The sequence below is a fragment of the Eretmochelys imbricata genome, chromosome 1 (genome assembly GCF_965152235.1).
Source record: "Eretmochelys imbricata isolate rEreImb1 chromosome 1, rEreImb1.hap1, whole genome shotgun sequence".
NCBI classification, from domain to species: Eukaryota; Metazoa; Chordata; order Testudines; family Cheloniidae; genus Eretmochelys; species Eretmochelys imbricata.
In genome coordinates, this window is record NC_135572.1 from 294,499,506 (window position 1) to 294,524,567 (window position 25,062).

Here is a 25,062-nt window from a genome sequence, read left to right on the forward strand (position 1 = left end):
ATTAGCAGCTGCAAGGAGTCAGAGGAGCTGCTGTTCTGGAATATAGACATCTATTTTACTTCCTGTCAGTTTAGTACATTTCCACTCCTATTCTCCTCTCATGAGTCTTGCAAGGCATCAGATCAGCAACAATTTGTAGACGGAAGCCACTTGGACCATCTTTTAGAGTCAGCCAGCTTTATTTGAACATTAGACAGTAGTTGGTTCCATGGGAGTTATAACTCTTTGAAACATCTTTAAACAAAGGGTCTTGGCTTGTGCCTTCTCATTTGATTCCCACGTATCTTAGCTGCACTGTGGGGTCAGAGAATGAAGGAAAAATCCTTCCAGTTCTATATTAAGTGCAGATATCAAAAAACTGCATTATTTGAAGTAAATTACTTCTATGGAACTGTTTTAAATGTATTTAGTTTACTAAAGTCATGGTCAACAGGCGGTTCATATTAATCTCAAATTTAAAGCAATCCCAATGCTTTGAGTCTTTAAAATCTCACATTAATTCCTGGGGTTTGTGTGTGTATTTAACAGGTGATTTTATTGTATAGTGGTAATTTAAAAAATAGCAGGGAAGATAACCCTTTTCATTCCAAGGTCACATTTTATTCCTATGAATAAAGTCAGAGCTGTCAAGGGGAATATGTACTGCTTTTTCGGTAAGGACGTATGCTAGAGTTACTGGAGTTGGTAACAAATAATACAGTATAATAATAATAATATATTAGGCCAACAAAAAGTTGCAAAACATGACAAGTCAACTTACATCTTGGAATATAAGTAATGTGGTTGCTGCATGTATATAAGTCTGATCTACATTTTTATAGTTTGTCTCTGTACCATTTGTACAGTAGCACTGCTAGTTTAAAGAATCTCATCTTCCTGAATCTCTGCCAGCCCACTGTTTCCTCATACCAATATCAGAAAACAGAAGTGCAGATGTAATTTTAAACTGACAGGCTTAATCTACCTGCATACCAAAGATTTTAACCTCTCCCTTCAAATTTACTCATCACACTGGATGTGAAGCCAACAACTAAGAGGAATTTCAGATTCCCAACAGTGAAAAGGCTACTACTATTTTAATGTTCAGTTTTAAAGATTTGTCTCCAATACTTTAGAAAGAGTAAATGGAGTATGAAAACGGATTACATTTTGTAAATTATAGTAACCTGAGATTTATTACAAAGTTACCATGCTGCACTCAATGCAATTTTAAAAAAGTCTGATCTCAAAGAATTACATTCTTTAAAACGATAGAAAAGTAAAAACTGCACATACTTCGATAGTTTAAACACTAGACATTTTTCATCTATAAAGCTGGCCTCATGTACAACAATCTTTTGAAATGAAATTCAAGGATGAAACTGTACATAGTCCCCTCTATGAATTTGAGGGAATATGTTAACATTGTTCCATGATCTAAGTCCCTTTATTTACAGCTAAGTCTCTATCAAATTGATAACTTGTTAAATATCTTTAGACTGGTCATCTTCTTCAAGTTTCCTGATTTCACTCTTTAAACAGTTGATAGTTTCACGACTTGCTTTTAATCTCTCTTTAAGCTCAGCAATTTCAAAACTGGTTTTTTTTTTGGCAGCTTCCAGCTTTTCCCTGGTTTTAACTTCAAGATCTGCAACTGGGATGGTGACAAAGAAAAAAAATTTTTAGTGCACTGCAAAATTGCAATTACTCAATATAATGTAACAGAGGGCAGAATCTGTTTCACAGAATCTTCACTACTGGTAATGCATGGACCCTAAAAGAATCCAGAAGGACCTTCAGATCCCATTTTGGAGTTTGCATGGCTGGAAGTTGGGCTCCTATTCCCTACCAGGTGCAAAAAAAGCACCTTGCCCTCAATGCCTTACCACAATAGTTATTCTACATGTCTCAGATATACAGTGGCACAGAATCTGTCTTTCCAAGTATCCTACAGAAATTGCAGTATTGAAATACTGTAAATTCCAGCTTTTTAGCTTATGCACAAAAACATTGTGAGAATGTTACTTTCCCCATGTCTCCGTTTTTGGCTGGCAGGGCAACAGAAATCTGAATAGAACACTGGCACTCCACTGCAGCGCAAAAAAATCACCCCTCCCATTTGTGGGATATTAAATTAAACAGCCCATGCTCCAGGAAGGTCCTACTCGATATCTTCTTCCACAAGCATATTTATGAGAAATGCAAATAAGGAAACACCTCTAATACTTTGTCTGTAGAGCAATAAATCACTTCTATCCATGCCTAGTAGAAACATGTAGCCATTTTTTTAGTTTAAATGTAGAAGTTTGACATGCTCAAAAGTAAAGTCATAAAACATTTTCTACTGTCCAATTAACAAAGTAACAAGCTACAAATACAAAAAATAATCCTCAGTACTTTTGTGAGATAAGTATTTTACAAATGAGGAAACTGGTAAAGACATTATTTCCACCGCACAGATGATAAAACTAAGGCAGGAAAGTCAAGTGATTTACCAAAGTCGACACAGCACTACAGTGGCAATGCTGAGATTAGAATCCAGCATTTTCTGGCTTTCAAAGCTATAGGGACTCCCTTAGTCCTCAGTTTTAGGTATCTCAAAAGTATCTTAAGTAATATAATTTACTGACAATACTTAAATGAGAGGGGTAACATACAGACAGGAGGACAGAACCAAAGTGTAAGTGTCCTGGAGAGATTAGAGCAGCAGAGTTATAGACAGCAATGTGAGATGTGGAATGAATATATATTAAATCTATGCTCTGGGTATAGGAAATCAGAAAGCTGAAGCAAAATCTGAAGGAGGGGATAAGTCAAATAGCCACACCAGTCAATATTAATAAAGTTTATTTTCATTTTATCGCCTTAATGCCCTCAATACTTAAAGAAAGCATTATAGTTGCAAAGGAAACAAAGAATTAGGAAAGAGGTTGGATAGGGAGGTGACTCTATACAAGTCTTATCTTAAGAAATGGTCTACAGCATGAAAGTTTGAGAACTTCATTTAGAAAACAAGTAATGGTAACTATTCACTCCATCCCAAAATAGCTGCTCGCTTCAGGTAAAGGTGTTGAAATATTAACATTAAATATTGCAATTCTAAGTTCAATCTCTGAGTTCAGTTAATATCCTATTTAGATGAACGGGGGAAGTTCACACCTCAAATCTATTGGGCAACTTCATTCCTTGTGAGAGGTTTCACAGTGGTAACTGTGTTAGTCTGTACCAGGAAAAACAACAAGGAGTCCTTGTAGCACAAGGACCCCTCAGGGGTTTTTTCATTCCTTGTGTTACTCTCTGACTTCACTGGAATTACATGAACGATAAATATTTCTATCAGCCTTCATATAGAATTATTCACAAGTAAACAATTGTGAAAAATGTACAAATCTGAAACCTTCAGATCCTAAAATTAGTATAATACTTAATAGATATGTCTGTAGAGATGTTTTTCAAAAACATATAGAGATCTTTCCACATACAAATTTCACTTTACAGCAGCAGACAAAGATAATTAAAAACATTAATGGTTAATCTTAACTTCTAAAATTCATGTGTGACATTAGAATTATCAGTTGGCACTTACACTCTGTTTCATGCTTATAAGCTCCTAGCGTTAGCTGACGAGATGTTGTCAAAAGCTGCTGCATCATAGCAGTAGGATCTTGAAATATCTAATAGAGGAGAAAAATACACACCTGTTATCAATCTCACTATTTAAAAACAAAACCTTTAATATGTTCTCTTTTCTTACCATCTCATCATAAAACTCGGATACTACAGTTTTCTTTCCCAGTATTGCATTGGTGTCAGACTGAAACAGCTTCAGCAAATGGTACAAAGTTACCTGTGCAAGGAAAACAGATAGACCTGAATAAATGTAATATGACCACTTTAAGAAAAAATAAGTGATACACCACAATGGAATTAAAACATTCATTGCTCTTTTTGCTGTGCAAGCATATAGGATTTTTAAAACCCTGTAAGAATTCAAGAACTAAACCGATCTTCTGATACTGTTTAAACTTTAACAGAATAACTGAATTTAATATTAATTGTTAAACAACTTAAGCATCCTGAAGCCAAATGTTTGGCTGGATTTGGAAAGGGTCTAGGGAAAGTAAAATAGAAAATAAGATAAACGAAGACTGATCTATAAATGCTACTATAATAATTACCTTTTTTAAAACATTCAATGAGTTGGTGCACAACAAGCCAGGAAGTGCATCTGCAGAACACTAGCTAGCCACACAACAATATCCCATGTGGACACAGCTACAGCACTAACAGCAGTAAGTCAAAGCACGCTACAGAACTTTGCAAGCACGATGTAGCTGGCTATAGATTCACATGCTAGGTTTCTGTGCACCAGCTCACCATGTAGACAAACTCTGAGCACAGAAAAGATCACTTGGTTCACGTGGGACCCTATGCATACGGATGCCTAATAAAACACAGTTAGGAAGTGCTTCTCAATATTAATCTAGATTTATATCACCCCTCGATGAAGTTCTTCTCCAAGAGTTCCTTTTCTATTATTCTGTGGGAGGTGATAGGTAATGGAATAGGCTGTGAGCCTACCTACAAACCCCTGGTTATTCATGGGAGGCCAGGGCCATCCATGTGGAAGCAACATGGATTCACAATGGCTCTGGCTCTAATCAACAAATCCCAACAACTCTGCCTTTTCCACTCCTTCCCTTAAGCAAACCAATTAAGTGCCACAGAGATGGCCGATACCTGCTTCCAGTTGGAAGAATTGTACATAATGGAGGGCAGGGAGGGAAAAAAGAGACAATCCAGGCTATTTTATCTACTTTGATCCTCTTTGGAACACCTTACAGTTCTTTTCCTTCCTTCAACACCATTCAAAAAAGTGTGTAATCCATCATATTCCTCCATAGTGCTAATCAGGTCAAGGAAAGCATAAAGAGTTTGAGAGTTTTGGACAAGAAGAAAGGACTAAGCTCTTGTGATCATGGTAATTTACAAATTCTGTTTTCAACAAGTAGGCATTCCCTTCCCACCTTCAGGCACCACAGTGCTACTTGACACGTGCTTTCCCTATCTAAACTTAGTTTAAAAGTGTGAAAGCCAGCTATGCACTGGGATTCAATGCACAATAAAAAATGACTTCAAAAGCTGAGTAATAGCACACATTATCTTGAAGATGCATCCAAAAGTGAAGGGTAGGCATACAGTAATGAAGACATTAAACATGCTGAGACTTAGTATTAGAACTTTTTCTGGTCAACTGCATCCCATGTCAAAGTTTTATAAATGCACAATACACTACACATAAATAAAGGTTTATTAAAAGCCAAAAAATGTACTTACAGGTCTTTCATTGGGATCAATAAAAAATATCTTGATGATGATTTCAAATTCACCCCAACCCGTTTCAGTGATTTCATATGGTGGTTTGGTAACAACTGCAGTGGAAAAAATAGTGGCAGGAACACAGATGACTTATAGTCTCATTATGTGAGAGCTATGTACAAACCATAAAAAAACACACTTACCTCTTAAAGGATTACCATAGCTTTCATGTAGTTTAAATTGAATTTTCTTCACATAAGCAGACATATCCTAAAATGTAAACACTGTAGCCAATTATTTCCAGATATTAAAGCACACTGAACAGTTTCTCTCATTGTTTCTTCCCCTCCACATATCTATTATGTTTACTAATGTGGCAAACTAACTATCTGCCAAAACCAAGCTATACTCCAGATTATGTGGATTTTTTAAATCTCTTGCTACATTTCTCTCTGATGACATCAATCTAATTTATTTTCTATATGATCCTTGCAGAAATATAGATTGTTTTTAACTGCCAGTCTATATAACTCACTTTTTGCCAAACACTTATCTGCACACCTTTTCCCTAATGCCAACTCTAAATTTGTACATATAATTAATGTGTTATACTGGAGATGAAGAAGCTATTCTAACTGTGCCTGTATTTTCTTCTGACCCAACACAATGCTAAGGGCCTTTCTGGCATTTCTTGAGTGACATTGTCATTACAACATTTGCTATATTTTAACAGGTAAGGCCCCAATTGTGCAATTATGCATGTGCTTAACTTTGAAGTCAATGGGTCCACTAACATGCTTAAAGTTAAATATGAATGTAAGGGCTTGGCTACACTTGCGAATTAGAATGCATTAAAGCAGCCCCGGGCGCCCTAGATCACTACCCGTTCACACTGGCAAGGCATGTAGAGTGCTCTGACTCCACGGCTAGAGTGCTCCTGGTACTCCACCTGGGCAAGAAAATTAAACACTTGTTGCGCCTTGGCTGAAACGCCCGGTTGTCAGTGTGAACAAGGTGTTGCATTACTGCGCTCTGATCAGCCTCTGGAAACGTCCCATAATCCCCTTAAGTCAAGTGGTCACTCTTCTCATTGTTTTGGAATCGCTGCATGAATGCGGATATGCCCTTTGAAAGCTCCGTTTCTGACAGCTGGCTGCTTATCTGCTCTGAGACAAAGCAACCATGACTGTGGAATGCTGTGTGAGAGAGAGAGAGGCGGTGGGGAGGGGGGGGGTCTGCTGCTGTCTGAACTTACAAGACAACATGCTGACATGCTCTCTCTCCCCCCACATACACATAACACGCTCCCTGTCACATTCCACCCCTCCCCCTCATTTGAAAAGCATGTTGCAGCCACCCGCATGCTGGGATAACTACCACAATGCACTGCTCTCTCTGTGGCCATTGCAAGAGCTGCTAATGTGGCCACACCAGTGCGCTTGTAGCTGTCAGTGTGGACAGACTGCAACGCTTTCCCTACTGCACTCTACAAAGGTTGGTTTAACTCAAAGCGCTCTACATCTGCAAGTGTAGCCATGCCTTAAGTGTTTGCAGAATTAAGGCCTATATCTAGACAGATGACAATTTATGATAAACATTTCTAGTTCATCTTTTGGTCAATAATCAACTTTTTGCCTACCTCATTTCTGTAGGGCTTTACATAAACTGTCCACTGATGTGTGTGTCCGTCTTCCTCTCTCTTCTTTCCAAAATAACGTGCAACATTTCCATAAACTATAGGTTTCACAATAGTAACACCCTTTAAAAAAGAAAAATGATCAGCAGCTCATAAATGATAACTGAAACTAATCCTGTTGAGAAGCCACATGATATATAACAGCTGCTGTTTTTACTTCACAATTTAAGCTATTCTGCCATTTGTATCTGTTTTGTTTAAAACATGTGTTTTATCATTATGAGATCTGAGAGACTCCATCTGACAGAGAAATTAACGTTTCTGAGCCGCATAAATAACCTTCCAGTGGTAAGGGGGAAAAAGAAGGGGTGAAAAATGCGTTTTCCAATAGACCAGCACAGCAGTTATGAAGCGCCTGCAGCGTGCTGCACCAATCTCTTTGCCCCTCAGCAGAGGCCAAGAGCCAGGTGACGTTGGGAGACCGAGTCGCCCTCCGGCTCAAGCCGCCCAGCCCCGCAGAGCGGGCATGGCGGGACCCGCTCTGCGGTACAGACAGGAAACTTCGGTGCCCCGCCCGCGGGTTCAGGCTGGTCTCTACCACCGCGTGCTGCGAGCGGGGCTCCCTCCGGCCCCCGGCTGCTGCTGCTGCTCCTCACCCTGGCCGGCTCTGGCGGGGACGCGGGCTTTACCCGCGCTGCTGTGGCGGCGGCACTGGCCCTTTGGGCGGGGGGCGGGGGGCTGCCAAGCGGTGAACGCGCCGGGGCCGCCACCCCCCGCGGCTGCTTGCACCCCGCGGCGGGCACTGGGCGCAGCTACGCAGCCCCTCCCCGTGCGGAGCCCCCAGCAAGCCGAGCGCGCCCGGGGGAGGTGGGGACAGGCGCCCTCCCGCCCCCAGCGGAGAAAGGAACCCGCCCCCGGGCACCGGCCCCGCCCCCGGCCGGCACCTTCACTCTTCCCCCGGAGTCAGGCCCGAACTCAGCCATTCTCTTGAACATATTGCAGCGCGGGGAACCGCCCGGGGCCGCGCCGGCCGCTCGCGCTCAGCCCCCTGCTCCGCGGCAGCGAGGCCAGGCCCGCGCGCAGCTCCGGCCACGGCTCGCGCCTTCCTTCCCCGCCGCCAGATCAGGTGGGGGTGGGTTACCCGCCAGACCCCGGCCCGTGCCCCTGGCGCTTCTACGTCACCAGGGAGGCAGCCCGCGTGCAGCGCGAGGTCACCCCGCCCCCCGATGGCAAGAAGCCGCCGCCAACACTAGTCGGGTGTCACCGGGTCCGTGATGTCACCTTGCCCCGCCCGCTAGGGGATGAGGAGAAAGGGGCGGAGTCGAGGCAGGCCAGAAGGCAGGTGGGCTGGGGGTGAAAGCTAGAGCGGGGTCATACACGGGGGGCGGCAGAGGGGTAACCTGGCCACAGATGCAGCTAACCACAGAGCCCTTGAAACAGTGTGACTGCTAAATATTTGTCTTGTTGATTTGTGGGCAAGTCTGTTTAACAGGCCTGCCTTACATCATAGTTAAGTGAAATGTACTTAGCAAAATGTTGCAATGTTTCAACTGGTTTCAGAGTAGCAGCCGTGTTAGTCTGTATTCACAAAAAGAAAAGGAGTACTTGTGGCACCTTAGAGACTAACCAATTTATTTGAGCATAAGCTTTCGTGAGCTACAGCTCACTTCATCGGATGCATACCGTGGAAACTGCAGAAGACATTATATACACAGAGACCATAAAACAATACCTCCTCCCACCCCACTCTCCTGCTGGTAATAGCTTATCTAAAGTGATCAAGTTGGGCCATTTCCAGCACAAATCCAGGTTTTCTCACCCTCCGCCCGCCCCCCCCCCCCCCACAAACTCACTCTCCTGCTGGTAATAACCCATCCAAAGTGACCACTCTCTTTAAAATGTGTATGATAATCAATGTTTCAACTGTTGCTTTCTTTAAGGAACTAATCAATACTGTTCGGTTCTCCCCACACTATTACAATAATCACCCTATTAAATGTGAATAAAATGTGTCATTTATACATTACTACCTGAGAAATAATCCAACAAAACAGATTCAAGCTTATTTTTATTTGTACATATATAATTTCAATAGTTATTTTTAAGCAAATCTCTTTCTCTGCAATTCTGAATCGCTGATGCTTTATTTGTTATTATTTGTGTTGTGACAGCACCTTGTGCTAATCTAACCCCACTTTACTAACTGTTCCGCTGTGAAGTCCATACATTTGCGCCACCTAGGTTTTGGGGGATGATGCTGTGGATGACACTGAGTATATCAAAATGCCTTACCAACTTTGCAACCAGCAAAGCTCTCTTTTCCCATAGCAGCTGTGCATGTCCAGAACATAAAGTGGGCAAGGAGCCCCTCTCGCCCTCTTCCGCATAAAATCTAAGGGTATGCCTGCATGGCTGGACCATGTCAGCTAACTCAGGCTCATGGAATTCGGGATGCGGAGCTATAAAATTGCAGTGGAGACATTTGGGCTTTGGCTGGAACCCATGTCTGAACTTCGACACTGCAATTTTACAGCCCCACAGCCTGAGTCCTACAAATTCAAGTTACCTGACACAAACCACTAACAGTGTAGACATCCCGTAACTCTCCTTAGGATTAAACGGGCTGGAGTAGCTACAGTATGGCATTAATGGTGGAAAGGGGATAATGTATTTTTCAGTTCTGCATGGCCAGGGCTTGTCACTATGTTTCAAGTTGAATATGCCTTGTGTAGCTGCAACTCCTACCCCAGGATTTTCTCACATGAGGGATCCTGTGCCCTGGCTTACACTGGCAGGGCTGAATTAATTCCGCAGAATGAAATCCCAATTTCACTGACATCAACAGCAAACTCCTATTGACTTCAATAGGGCCAGGCTTTCACCTATAGTTTCTATAATGGAGAGGGCTGTATATTAGCATTTGTGAAATATTCACAGAATAATAGGAAATGCTTGAAATTAGTGTGTCTGTACTCTGAAACCTGTATTTTGTTTAAATTTTCATGAAAATTGGCCAAATTTTGTAGGAAAAATAGTCATTGTATGCCACTACTTTTTTCATATTGTAACAGTTTAAAATGTACATATGTGCAAGTATAGGGGGATCACTGACAATCTCCTGTACATATTGCTGCCCCTTTTGACCCAAGCAGCTAGTCAAAGTCTTGGGCCCTGTTGGTGTTCCAGTTGGGCAAAAATTGGAGAGAGGTATTTCTCTGAGGCAGTTTATTTACAAAAAATGTACAAAGCTCTGTATCTTCAAATGCAGAAGAAATCAAATATCAGGAAACAGGTTCTTTTGCATAAAAAGCAGTATTTGTGGCACCTTAGAGACTAACATGTATTTGAGCATAAGCTTTCGTGAGCTACAGCTCACTTCATTGGATGCATGTAACCCTTCTGCCCGTCAGAGTTGGCAGCAACAAGGGCCGGGTTCAGTATCTAGGGGTTCCATTCCAATAACACAATGCAAAACCGGCTCGAGCCCCCACCCAGTGACCTGGGACAAATATATACCACCCCTGCTGGGCACCTCTAAGAGACAATACTTCCCCTCTCGCAAGCACAGAGTCTTCTAATAACAGAGAGAAACAATGTGGCATTATGTTGGGGAAACACCACCAAAAGGGTTCATAACACAACCCATGAGCAAAAGCCCACCCCAAGCAAATTGGGCCATGTCCTTTCCCTTTGGTTCTGGAGTCCAGCAACCCAAAGTCACCCGAAGTCCCAAAAGTCCAACAACCCAAAAGTCTCTGTCCCTGGTAAGTGCAGCCCCAGAGTTCAAAAGTTTATCTGCAGAGTTTTACTTCCCAGCCTGGGTGGAAATGGGGAGGGGGTTAAGGGGCACCTTATGTGATCCAAAGTCGACTGCTCCACCTCTCTTAGGGGGCTCCGCTCTACTAGCTGTCCCATGAATTGCTCTGCTCTGCCAGCCATTCTGCTCCACCAGCCATCCCGCAAACTGCTCCACTCCATCAACCAGTCCGCTCTGCCAGCCATCCTGTGATATGTCCCACAGTATATCTTCAGACCCCACCACTACTTAACACAACACTCAGTGATTTCAGCTCTTAATAATTTTAGCTCTTTAGTGATTTCAGCTTGTAGTAGGGGAACCTCATTGCTGGTGCACCATTGACCCAAAGTGAATTCAGCTAAGCAGCCTGTAACTAGACTTGCAGTAGAATCAAAACTAGCTCTGATATTCCACAAGGGCAGGGCAGGGCAGGGAGTGTATAACTAGCATATAGAGCCTTCCCTAGGCCTCTATAGCCTTATTGGGATCCAGGAAGTGGGCAGGGCAAAGTCCATAGCACAAAATATTAATACCTACCCCCAGCCTCTCTCAATTTACTGGGTTTTGGAACCCATGACCCTTGCCTAGCGAGTGCTGCTCAGTTGATGGCGAGTCCCTCCATCATAACAAAAGGCCAAGTACAGTTCCACTGTCCTTGATTCATATAATCAGGATAATAACAGTTTATTCTTCCTGCCCCAATAACAGAGAAACTGGGGCTGCTACAACAGCTAAAGTGACCATCTAGGTGGGGTGGGTGTGCCTATGCAAATGAGATTAGCCCCTGAAGTTCTTTTCCACAACCCACCACAACTCGCCACCAGATGTCAGGGTAGAGCTCATCCTGACTCTGCTTACATGCATACAGCACCAAGAGAACTCTGTACCTTTGACCCAAGAACCCCCCCTAGGTTTCTTCCAGGGTCAGCCATCGCATGCTTTCAGCTGTTCCTTCAGTCTCTCTCTCTCTCTGAGAGGACTGTTGGGGTGGGATGTTTGGGAGGGAGGCTGAGAGTGTGTGTGGTTTGCTGTTCTCTCTGCTTTTCTATTTGTTGGGAAATGGGCTTTTGGTTTTTTGTGTTTGTTGTGGGATTAATTTCAAGGGTTTTGTTTGTTTTAGCAGGCTTTTTTCTGGCCTCTGGCCAGTTCAGTGGGAATAGACCGCAGTTTATTCTGGATTCTGAGGGTTTAATCCGTGGCTGGGGGCTATGGATTTTGCCTCCAGACTCTGCCTCTGTGGAGCAGTGTGTTCTAGCTCTAGGGAAGATGACTGGCTTTAAAAATGTGAAGTGTGCCTCCCATATGAGCAAGGCTGTTGTGGTGGTGGTTGTTGCCACACTTGGGGCACGTCTACACTGGCAAAGTTACAGCGCCAGCAGTTACAGCGCCGCTCAGAGAGGGCAGAAGGAAAACCGCAGTTGTATGTTCATACTGACAGCTGCCTGCGCAATAGCGTGTTCACACTTGCAGTGCTATTTGGAGTGGTGCACTCTGGCAGCTATCCCACATAGCACCTCTTTCTCTTTTGCTGTTAAGACTTGTGGGAAGGCAGAGGGGATTGCGGGGCATCCTGGGACCAGTCCCAATGTCCCATGATGCATTGCTTCACATCCAAGCAGTCCCTGTGCTTCTGTCCGCATTTGGCGCCATCTTTCAACGGTTTGTGTACTGCGCGCCCTGCCTCTTTCAGGCTGCAGGAATGGATCCAAAACTGCGGACCAGTATGCTGCTCGCTCTCACTAACACGTCACGAGGGGCAGTGGAGTTATTCCTTAAACTACAAAGTCAAGGAATGCGACGTTGATCTCACCACACACAGTAGCTGTGACACGAAATTGCTGTGGCGTTCACGGAGGTGCTGACCACAGTGGAACACCGCTTTTGGGCTCGGGAAACAAGCACTGAGTGGTGGGATCACATTGTGATGCACGTCTGGGATGACGAGCAGTGGCTGCAGAACTTTCGGAAGACAAAAGCCACATTCATGGGACTGTGTGATGAGCTCGCCCCAGCCGTGCGGCGCAAGGACATGAGAATGAGAGCTGCCCTGTCACTGGAGAAGTGCGTGGCGATTGCACTGTGGAAGCTGGCTACTCCAGTCTGCTACTGATTGGTCGCTAACCAGTTTGGAGTGGGAAAGTCAACCGTTGGACTCATGTTGACGGAAGTGTGCAGGACCATTAATTGCATCCTGCTTTGAAAGACTGTGACTCTGGGCAATGTGCGTGACATTGTGGATGGCTTTGCACAAATGGGCTTCCCTAACTGCAGAGGAGTGATAGATGGCATGCATATTCCAATTCTGGCACCAGACCACCTAGCCACTGAGTACATTAATCGCAAGGGGTATTTCTCAATGGTTCTCTGGGCACTCGTGGATCACCGTGGGTGTTTCATGGACATTAATGCCGGCTGGTCCAGAAAGGTGCATGACGCACACATCTTTCAGAAGACTGGCCTATGCAGGAAGCTGCAAGCAGGGACTTCCTTCCCGGACCAGAAGATAACCGTAGGGGAAGTCGAAATGCCGATTTTGTGATCCTGGGAGACCCTGCCTATCCCTTAATGCCATGGCTTATGAAGCAGCAAGGAGCAGTTCAAAAACAGACTGTGCAAGTGCTGATTGACTGTTGAGTGTGCATTTGGCCGTTTAAAAGCTCACTGGCGATGCCTGTGTGGGAAGCTCGACATGGCTGATGACAATATTCCTATGCTTATAGCCACGTGCTATTCATCCATATATTTGTGAAGGGAAGGGTGAAAGCTTCATTCAGGGCTGGACCGCAGAGGCTCAGCGCCAGGAGGCTGAGTTTGAACGCCAGAGACCAGAGCTATCAGAGGGGCACAGCATGGGACCGTAAGTATCAGGGATGCCTTGAGGAAGCAGTCTGAGGCTGAAAGCCACTAATATTCGTTGCTATGCTTGGGATTGCAGTGCTTGTAATGCTAGGAGGTGATTGGTGCACAGGATGCAAGAAGGGACCTTAACATAATTGTATGTAGCTTTGAAGTGCTCTTTGTGCTTTCGCTTAATAGAATAAAGATTGCTTTCAAACAAACACACACAATTCTTTTATGAAAAGACAACAACCGGAGGAGAAAGTCAAATGAAAAAAATCATCAGCAGGGATGGGGGAAGGGAAGGTCTCACGAGGAGGAGGGGTCCCGGGATGGCTACAGATTTGTGTATGTCCAGGGATCATACCCAACCCTCTCCTTTGGAGTACAGTGCAGCGGGTGCTGTACTTCAGCAGGGCCAAACTGCAGAGGGATGGGTGTTGAGTGCAGTGGGTAGTGGACGTCCACAGTGCTGGACTGTGAGGAGGGAGAAGTGGAACGCTGTAGGTAGAGAATGGAGCCAGGAGGTTGATAACAGTGTGTATTGGCGGTGTGGGGGGGAGGGCGCATGGGAAAGAGTTTTGCGACAGCGGCTGCAGGGGAGGGCGGGCATGGAGCTGCTTGATTTGAAGAGCTAGTATCGCCTGGAGCATGTCCACTTGGCGCTCCATAATGTTTAAAAGCCGTTCCGTGGCTTCTTTCTGGTGTGCCGCATTCTCCTTTCGGTCCCTCTTCTCGCTGTCCTGCCACTCCTTCAATTTGTTTCTCAGTGGCGGAGTGCATCATAACCTCACAGAGAAAGTCCTCCTTAGTTCTTCATGGCTGCTTTCTAATTCTGCGCAGCCGTTCTGCCACAGATAAGGGAGGCTAGTCTCCCAAGGTCATCTCTGTGAAACGTAAATGCAACATTTTACAGAAGCACTATTGTTTGCAACACAGACAACACTGATTCAATGCTTTAAAACACAGCCAGTACTCACACACCTGTCACTAACTGGCTGACCCCAGGCAAGCACACATGAGCCACAAGATCCCCAAAATGGTGAATAGCTGCAGGGGCAGGGTGAATCACTCTTCCCGGACCCTGCTGTAAGCTGGGCATGTGGCTCTTGGGGCAAGCTAGCACTGTGTGGGGCGTGGGGGCTTGATAATCGTTCCTGTCCCCACACTTTCCAAAGGATGTGATTATTATGGCAGATATCTTGCTGCTGAGGGTGAGCAGGGAATCAAGGGAGGGTCTTCTCCAAGCCAGCAGCTTTCCTCCTGGCCCCTATGTGGCTCGCCTGTGTGCAGCAATGCCCTCCCCCAACCCTGCTGATGGCACGGTGGCATGAGAAAGTTACTGCTAATGGGGTAAGAAACAAAGCAGCTCTGCCGAGGAACCTGCGGCAGCGGATTGCCCAGTATCTCCACGAGAGTTTCCTGGAGATCTCTTTGGCAGATTCCCTTGAAGTGAGGGACTCTATCAACAGCCTGTTCCATCACTCAGAATAGGCATGCGATGGGAGACAAGCCTGATTTCTGCAACCCTCCTACCCCCAGCAGATCGCTTCAGCTTAGATCCACTTACCAAGGCCTCCTTTCCTGTTTGCACTTCGCCAAGATCCAACTGCTGTGACTGGCTAGGCTCCTCCGGGGTAGAAGAGAGCTCCTGACTGCATGCATCTCTGGCCTCCAAGCCATCCTCCATCTCTGGGTCCCCCTCCACATCCTCGTCCAAGATTTCCTCCACCTGGCTCGGTCCACTCTCGACTGGCACGCGAACCAACGAAGTATCTACAGGGGCTTTCGCAGTGGAGGTGGGATCACTGCTGAGTATCGTGTCCAGCTCTTTGGAGAACCGGCAGCTCATGAGCGCAGCACTAGAGCGGCAGTTTGCCTCCTGCGCCTTGTGGTAGGCGTTCCGCAGCTCCTTCACTTTGACCCTCCACTGCAGTGTGTCCCAGTCATGGCCCCTTTCTATCATGCATCGTGAAATCTGTCCATAGGTATCATAATTCCTACGGCTGGAGTTCAGCTGGGACTGCGCAGCCTCCTCTCCCCAAATGCTGATGAGGTCCAGCAGCTCAGCGTTGCTTCAAGCTGGGGATCGCCTGGTGCATGGAGCAGGCATGGTCACCTGGAAAGATACGCTGAGACCACTGTACGCATCACCGAGCAAACAGGAAGGGGACTTTCAAATTTGCAAAGGAATGTATGGGGTGGGGATGACAGCTGGTCACCTGAGGGCAGGGCAGTAGAGTTCAAATCGATGACCAAAGAGGTGAGAACAGGCATTGTGGGACACCTCCCGGAGGCAGGGGTGGCCCCAGACTAGCTGCCAGCAACTGGTACCCTAGGTGAACCACGCAATTGGCGCCCCCCACCCCCAATCCCCAAGGGCAGATCTAGGCTGAGGTTTTTGGTAAACTGGGAAACATTTTGCCCCTTTTTTCCTTTTAATGTTTTTTAAGTGTTTTTTTTTTAAACAGAGGCTTAATTATTCGGTTTGTCTGTCCGTCCATCTGTCCAACCAATGTTTCTGAGATCAGATAAAATAGAGATATGAAATTTGCAGAATAGATTTGTACACGACAGCTAGATGATATTTCAGTCTGATTTCAAATAAAAATGCATTAAAAGTGTTATGTATAATTTTTATTATTACAAATCCAAAATCATCCATTATACTATCCTGCTTTAACTGCCATTACCACCACATCCAATATAGAAAGAAATAAGAAAACTCTTCAATGAACTTTAACCTGTATTTACAAAACACTCCAAATAAAAAACACTCTGTGCTCTTAAAACATGGCTTTTCTTGCTTTAAGTTTTGAAAATTCAGTTACTAGTTCTTTTAGATCCAGTTTTCCAGCTATTTCATGCTCTATTGACATTGTGGCAAGTCCAGCAAGTCTCTCTTGCACCATTGTTGAACACAGATACGTTTTTATCAATTTTAACTTTGAGAAGCTACGTTCCCCACTAGCTACGGAAACTGGCAAAGTTAAAAGAATGCGTAGAGCTATAAAAATGTTTGGAAAACTGTCTGTGAGTTTATTTTCACAAACAAACTTCAGTACTTCTTCAGGAGTGGAATGTTTCTTTAAGTCGTCTTGAAAAAGCCTGAAGCTCACTACACAAATCTGTAGCATCAATGTCTTTTGAATTTTCATGAGTCAATGCCGACTTCAGTTTTCTACAAAATTCTCTTATCTGTTTTGCTGTTTTCTATTGCAAGCTGTGGATATCATATAGAAAGCCAAATACTGACTCGAGCTGCTGCATCTTTGAAATCTTTTGTCAGCCAAGTGAATAGCAGTACCAAGGACTGCAAAGTAGAAATTCACTTTGAACCTTTGTTTTGGGTTCTGAATGGGTGTGTCTTGTCCTTTGTATAAAAACTGCTGTTTCTTTTGCCGAATGTGAACTGGCTCTGGTTCAAATTCTGTCGGAAATTCTATTTCTTCAGAATCTACCAGTGTTCTTTCGAACTCTTCATCACTTCTGAATTCCTCCAGAATATTTTTAGTTTGCTGCAGTTTTTGAATAGCAGAATATAAGTTCAAGTTCTTTTCCTGAAGCTGCTTACTTAGTGAGGTTAATCTTGAAAAGGATATTATACCACAAAATGAGTGAAGTCACAAATTTGAACTTGGAAAGGCCGTTTGCAAGAGCTTCTGAATCTGAACATGCCGATTGCCAGATGATCCAGTAAAGGCAGTATCATCAGAAATTTCAATTAGGGCATCATAAATATTTCCAAGTTCACAGCGAAGAGGTTTCAAAGCATCAATGCGACTCTCCCATCTTGTCTGACTAAGTGGTTTCAGAGTTAGAGAATTCACATGGCGAGTCAGAATCTCCCAACGGCGTGTTCAGCCTGAGAAAAACACATGAACATGTTGCACCAGGTCAAAGAAACTGCTTGCCTCCAAACCGCATCTAGCAGCATCATTGACAACCAAATTTGGAGAATGCACACTGCAAGGAACGAAAAAGACCCTAGGATTGATTTCCATCATTCTCCTTTTCACACCATTGTCTTTCCCCTTCATATTACTCCCATTAACATAGCCTTAGCCACGTAAGTTTTCAACAGATAATGACATTGTTTCAAGCTCTTGTAGAATAGTTTTAGTCATAAATGCTCCAGGGGTCTCTTTCAGTGGTATGAACCCCAAAAAATGTTCCTTTATGAGCACTTCAATATTATCTTCATCTGCAGACTTTTCCACGTCCACAAAATGAACGATCGTCATCATTTGTTCAACATGACACATATCTGGTGTACAGTCCAGTATTATTGAAAAGTATTTTGCAGAATGGGCAGCTTCTACAATTTTCTTTTTAATGGCATTTGCTATGATTTGAATCAGTTAATTCTGCATATTTTTTCCTAAATAATAAACCTGTGTTTCATGATCCGTTATTTTACGTAGATGCTCCTTCATGACTGGATCAAACAAAGCTAGGTATTCAACAAATTTTAAAAAGTTTCCATTATCTGGAGTGTATAATTTTTCATTTTTACCACGGCCGCGGAATGCTAAATTTTGCCCACCAAGAACTCTCAATAAAGCAATCAGATGCACTAATATTTGTTGCCAATATTCTTCTTTTTCCTTGATCACACGTTAATTTTCTTCATTGATAGTTTTTCCTTTTTTCAATCGTAATTCAAGTTCTTTCCAATTTTGAAAACATTCCAAATGTTCTGTACTTCTTTCATGTGAGGAGAGAATTGAAGATATGTTTTTCCAGTCCTTCGAACCATTTTCAGTAAGTGATGTACCAATTGCTTCATTTCTAAACAACTTGCAGCAAAAGCAAAACACAGAGTCCTTTGACTGAATATTGTAACCAGTTTAGAAGAATTTCTTCCCCATTAATGAGTTTCCTGTTGTAATGCTGAGCAGAGAATTTTCTTTTATTTCCATCCTTAGGGAAGGGAAATTCATGAACTTGTTCGGGTCTATGTTCCATGAGAATTGGCCGCACATTGTCATCACATCTGGGCTATGAAGCTGGATCCCCATACTGTGACTTGTTTGTAACTTCCTCATCCTTTCTTCTTTCTACTTCATTTACTTCAATTTCTGCATGTGTCTCTGAAGGTGATAAATTTTCTCCACTTCCATATCAATCTGATGCTGTGAGCTGCCTTCATCTAGAAGTAAGTTTACTTCATCTTGATGTTCCAAACTGCTTCCATGCGGATGTGAGCTAACCTCCTCTCCAAGTAAAATTCCTTCATCTGGATGCTGTGAACTGCTTCCAGATTTATTTGGATTAAAGAGAAGATATTTCAGGAAGGATCCCTGCTGTTTTGCTTGGTCCTTCTCCTTCTCAGCCTTTCATTTATGATACTCAGCTCCTGAGGGTTTTCTTTTTCCTCTTTCTGCCATGGGACATTTGAATATTGTTATGTACTGTGCTCACGACTGCAAACATTATAGCGTTAAGGATGATTGACACACCATATGGTTGGCGATTTAAACCACATTGCAGCCATCCCAACCCGTCTTTTCACTGCTTAAAGGTTCAGTGATTAGTAACATACACTCACTTACCTATTAAAACAGTTAGTTACAGCGTTTACACAGAAACAAAATGACCTTTTTCGACGTTATAACCCGACACCGGTTGTTTGGAAAGTAATCCCCTTCCTCAAGGTTACCTGCTTGGAGTGTGACGTCATCACTTTCGTAGTCTATTAAGCATTAACGCTGTTACTTTTCTTTTATGGACCTTATTTATTACACGTGAATCAGTTATAACAAAGCATAGTTCATAATTATACAGCCCGATAATAACGCTAAGGTTTAATAACGCTTAAAGATACTCACATTTTGGATTGATAATGCTGAAAGATGTTATTCTTTATTACCAAGAAACACAATTTTCCACAGTATTCGCTTGATTCTTAACCATCTACCTGCGACGTATGTTAAAATGACCGTTTGACATGTATCAACTCACGATATCTCCACTCAACATGAATTTCCGGCTATGCGACCTTGATGTATATTCGAGTTAAGCGTCACTAGCATTGCAGCTCTTTCCGCTGGCAGATGTGTTTCAATGTGGCCGAGTTATTGCTTATCAAAATTGCGGAGTGGGTCATCTTAACCCTACGTTGCAAATTGAAATTTTTTTCGCTAAAATATTTATTTTTGCAGTAAATAAAAGATTTGACATATAAATAAATTCTCAGAAATGTAGAGAAATGAATTATAATTCCTATCCCCTCCGTACGTGCATGGGAATTGAAATAATGGTATCGTCATTATTTTATTTGTATATTTTTCATGTTGTTCATATTTTTTTCATTTGATTTTTTTTAAGTTTGACTTTTTTCCTCAACTTTGGTGCCCCATTCAACTTGGCACCCTAGGCAACCGCCTAGTTCACCTGTATGGACAGGCCGCCCTTGCCCGGAGGCCAACTGCAGCGCTGTAATCACCATGGTGTCTACACTGGCTCAGCGGCACTGTAATCCTGGTGCAGAAAGCTCTACGCCTCTCATCAGGGTGGTTTTTTTAGAGTGCTACAACTGCGCAGCTTCTGAGCACTAAGTGGCTTGGCAGCGTGTACACCTCAGGAGTTACAGCATAGAAAGCTGCTTTACTGTGCAGAAACTAGCCAGTGTAGACGGGGCCTCCCTTTCCGCCCCCTGAACCACCTGGACATCTCCTCCGAGGCAGCAGACTCACAGTGTCCCAAGCTGTAGCCCCGGTATCCATCCAGCCCAAGCCTTTTCACTGCTCTTGCCAGCTCCAGGCCTAGATTTGTACCTTATTACACATGCAATTGATAGATGTTAAAAACAAAACCCACCCCAGAACACGACTGTATTGATTTTCATCTTAATCGGAACAATTGTGCAAATACAGGCAGGGAAGAGAACAGCACTATGAAGAAAGTCCTGTTGGGAAATCCTAAATTCGTATTTCTAACTCCTTGTTTCATTTCCTCATTCATCTGTCTACAGTTTGATTTCAACAGAGCACTGCAGAAGTTTGCCAAGCTGTGTGTTTTCATATATGTGACTAATACCATTATAACTCACAGGTGTTTCCTTGATGATTCGGCTGGAGGAAATCCTTCAAGCCATTTTTGGAGCCACAAGAACTTTCCTATTTTCGCATTTTTTTCTCTACCTATCATCCGAAAGACTTTGGAGTCCTAGGGCCAGATCCTGTAAGGTATTTAGGCGCCTACCTCCCATTTAAACTATGGGGCTGAGGTTTCTCTCACCAGAGATGTAGGAGGTTGCAGCTGTCCCTCCCCATCAGGCTCGGAGGGAGGGAAGGCCTCCTCACTCCTGCGTTTCTGGAAAGACTGGCTCAAAGGGGGATTAGCAGTCCTCCACTATCCTGATCACCTAGGCAGGGGCCAGGCATCAAGTAGTCCAGGGCACAGGCCCTCACAAAGGGCAGTGCAGCCAGCAGTCTAGGGGCTCTGGCCTTTTGGTCAGCACGGAGCACCCAACAATCTAGGGGCTCTGACCCTCTGGGCAAGGCGGAGCAGCCAGCAGTCTAGGAACTCTGGCCCCCTGGGCGGGGCGGAGCAGGAAGCAGTCTAGTACCTGATATCCTGGCTCAGGGAGATGGCCGACAAACGTAGGTCTCTTGGCCTAAGGCGGGGAGGCTGCCACCCCAGGGGCAGGGTTGGCAGGACGGGATGGGGGACCTGGGCCACCCTACTCCACCAGGTCCCAGCCAGGTCCCTAACAGTAGCAGAGGGTCCATCACGTGGTCAGTGGGGATCTCACCACAAAACGCTGACCAGAATTCTGGCAACACAGTGGAGAGTTCACTCTGCCAGCTGGCAACGGTCTCCAAGGGAGCATCTGCTAGCTGGGGTTTGCAGGAGTGTTGGGAGTACCTCTTCTCTTCCCCTGACTTCTGTGGATTACTCATGTGCTTCAATACCTTGTTAAACTGGGACCAGCGTTTGTGTTTGTCATGTGGCCAGTGTAAGAGGTCCAGTGTTGTCAACTATTCATTTCTTTGCTTTTAAGTGCTTGGGTAGTTGTAAATGCTGTGATGAGTGACTCAGCATATTTGAATGAGAACCTAAAACGATTTTTTAAACCCAGATTTGTGGTTTTGGAACATAATGCCCCCCCACGACCCCCTACCCAACCCCAACCCCCGCCGCCCCCTTACCATGCCGCTCAGAGCAGCAGGAGCTCACAGCCCCGCTGCCCGGATGGAGCCAGCCACACTGCCAGCATGCTGGCATGGCTGCGGGGGTGGGGGGACAGCAGGGAAGGGGCTGGTTTCATTTCCTCATTCATTGGTCTACAGTTTGATTTAAACAGAGCATTGCAGAAGTTTGCCAAGCTTGTGTGTATTAATGTATGTGACCAGTGCCGTTTGTGCCAGTGTAATACCAGATCCAGCACTGTCTCCAATATAAATCACAGATTTTTCTTTGATGAGGAGAGGAGGGAATCGTTCAAGCCATTTGTGAAGCCACAAGATCTTCCCTACTTTCCCATTTTCTTTTCTATCTACTATTCCAAAGACTTGGGAGTCCTCGGCCCAGATCCTATAAAGTATTAATCATAGAATCTCAGGGTTGGAAGGAACCTCAGGAGGTCATCTAGTCCAACCCCCTGCTGAAAGCAGGACCAATCCCCAATCTTTGCCCCAGATCCCTAAATTGCCCCCTCAAGGATTGAACTCACAACCTTGGGTTTAGCAGGCCAATGCTCAAACCACTGAGCTATCCCTAAGGCACCTTACTCCCATTGAAATCTATGGGGCTGGAGGAGGCTCTCACCAGAGGTGCAGGAGGTTGTGGCTGTCCCTCCCCATCAGACTTGGAGGGAGGCCAGGCCCCTAGCTCTGCATTTCTGGAAGGACCGGCTCAAAGAGGGATTAGCAGTCTCCATGGTCCTTGTTGCCTAGGCCAGGGCCAGACAGCAAGTAGTCCAGGGCTCAGGCCCTGAAGCAGGGCAGAACAGCAAGCAGGCTAATGCCTCATGTCCTGTATCAGGGACACGGCAGACAAGCGCAAGCCTCTTGGCCTAAGGTGGGAAGGTTGCCCCTCAGAGATGGGGTTGGCAGCAAAGGATAGGGGGACCTTAGAATCATAGAATATCAGGGTTGGAAGGGACCTCAGGAGGTCATCTAGTCCAACCCCCTGCTCAAAGCAGGACCAATCCCCAACTAAATCATCCCAGCCAGGGCTTTGTCAAGCCGGACCTTGAAAACCTCTAAGGAAGGAGATTCCATCACCTCCCTAGGTAACCCATTCCAGTACTTCAGCACCCTCCTAGTGAAAAAGATTTTCCTAACATCCAACCTAAATCTCCTCCATTGCAACTTGAGACCATTACTCCTTGTTCTGTCATCCTTGTTCTGTCATCACTGAGAACAGTCTAGATCCATCCTCTTTGGAACCCCCCTTCAGGTAGTTGAAAGCAGCTATCAAATTCCCCTTCATTTTTCTCTTCTGCAAATGAAACAATCCCAGTTCCCACAGCCTCTCCTCATAAGTCATGTGCTCCAGCTCCCTAATCATTTTTGTTGCCCTCCGCTGGACTCTTTCCAATTTTTCCACATCCTTGTTGTACTGTGGGGCCCAAAACTGGACACAGTACTCCAGATGAGGCCTCACCAATATTGAATAGAGGGGAATGATCATGTCCCTTGATCTGCTGGCAATGTCTCTACTTATACAGCCCAAAATGTTGTTAGCCTTCTTGGCAACAAGGGCACACTGTTGACTCATATCCAGCTTCTCGTCCACTGTAACCCCCAGGTCCTTTTCTGCTGCCTAGCCATTCGATCCCTAGGCTGTAGCAGTACATGGGATTCTTCCGTCTTAAGTGCAGGACTCTGAAACTCATCAGATTTCTTTTGGCCCAATCCTCTAATTTGTCTAGGTCCCTCTGTATCCTATCCCTACCCTCCAGTGTATCTACCTCTCCTCCCAGTTTAGTGTCATCTGCAAACTTGCTGAGGGCTCAATCCATGCCATCCTCCAGATCAGTGTTTCCCAAACTTGGGACGCTGCTTGGCCAGGGAAAGCCCCTGGCTGGCCAGGCCAGTTTGTTTACCTGCCGAGTCCGCAGGTTCGGCTGATTGCGGCTCCCACTGGCCGCGGTTCACTACTCCAGGCCAATGGGGGCTGTGGGAAGCGGCGGCCGGTATGTCCCTCGGCCCACGCCGCTTCCCGCAGCCCCCATTGGCCTGCAGCGGCGAACCGCGGCCAGTGGGAGCCGCGATCGGCCGAACCTGCGGACGCGGCAGGTAAACAAACTGGCCCGGCCCGCCAGGGGCTTTCCCTGAACAAGCGGTGTCCCAAGTTTGGGAAACACTGCTCCAGATCATTTATGAAGATACTGAACAAAACCGGCCCAAGGACCGACCCTTGGGGCACTCTGCTTGATACCGGCTGCCAACTAGACATTGAGCCATTGATCGCTACCCGTTGAGCCCGACAATCTAGCCAGCTTTCTATCCACCTTATAGTCCATTCATCCAGCCCATACTTCTTTAACTTGCTGGCAAGAATACTGTGGGAGACCGTGTTAAAAGCTTTGCTAAAGTCAAGGAATAACACATCCACTGCTTTCCCCTCATCCACAAAGCCAGTTATCTCGTCATAGAAGGCAATTAGGTTAGTCAGGCATGACTTGCCCTTGGTGAATCCATGCATGACCTTGGCTTCACCCTACTCCTCCCAGTCCCAGCCCAGGGGTTCTACTACGTGGTCAGTGGGGATCCCACCACAACACGCTGACCAGAATTCTGGCAACACAATTGGACTATCGTCTGGTACCCTGGGCTCCTTCCTACGATCACCTTGCTGTGAAGCTGCACCTCTGTCTTGGGCACACCGCTAGCTGCAATCCCAATAGTTCCTCAGTGCCCTTGTCAGCTCCCTGATTTCTCTTGCCTGGTATGCTCCAATGGAGAGCTAACTCTGCCAGTTGGTAACATCTCCAAAGGAGCATCTGCTAGCTGGGGTTTGCCAGAGTGCTGGAAGTACCTCTCCTCTCCCTCTGACCTGACAGTGGATGATTCGTGCTTCAATACCTTATTGAACTGGGACCAGCGTGTGTGTTTGTCATGTTGACAATGTAAGAGGACCAGTGTTCTTAACTATTAATTTCTTTGCTTTTAAGTGCTTGGGTTGTGTAAATGATGTGATGAGTGACATCAGTGTAGTTGCTACAATCTTAACATATTTTTTAAGCCCAAATTCATGTTTTTGGAACATAATTATATATAACAGATTACAATTCCGCACCATGTTTTTACAAACTATGATAGTCAATATAAAACATGTAGGTCTCCCTGATTATGTTCTTCTCCCACAATCTTTATCTCATAGTACCAGGCCCTGTTCTTTAAAGGTATTTAGGCTCTTATCTTCCATTGAATGAACATCAATGGAAGTTAAGAGCCTAAATATGTTTGAAGACTTGGGCCCAAGTTCATAATCTCTTATTCAGTTTCTTTTGTATATTAACCAAGAATCACAAAAA

General features: G+C 44.9%; 1 protein-coding gene across 1 annotated transcript; it reads right to left on the bottom strand.

Annotated features, from left to right (window-relative positions):
* Window positions 1–1,057: 1,057 nt before the first annotated feature.
* On the bottom strand, window positions 1,058–8,087 carry YEATS4 (YEATS domain containing 4). Its single transcript, XM_077832970.1, has 7 exons — window positions 7,879–8,087; window positions 6,938–7,057; window positions 5,502–5,568; window positions 5,317–5,411; window positions 3,734–3,826; window positions 3,566–3,653; window positions 1,058–1,633 (listed from the first exon to the last, which is right to left on the bottom strand). Exons 1-7 carry the CDS (start codon window positions 7,927–7,929, stop codon window positions 1,464–1,466), a joined length of 684 nt encoding a protein of 227 aa, XP_077689096.1. The 5' UTR covers window positions 7,930–8,087; the 3' UTR covers window positions 1,058–1,463.
* Window positions 8,088–25,062: the final 16,975 nt, after the last annotated feature.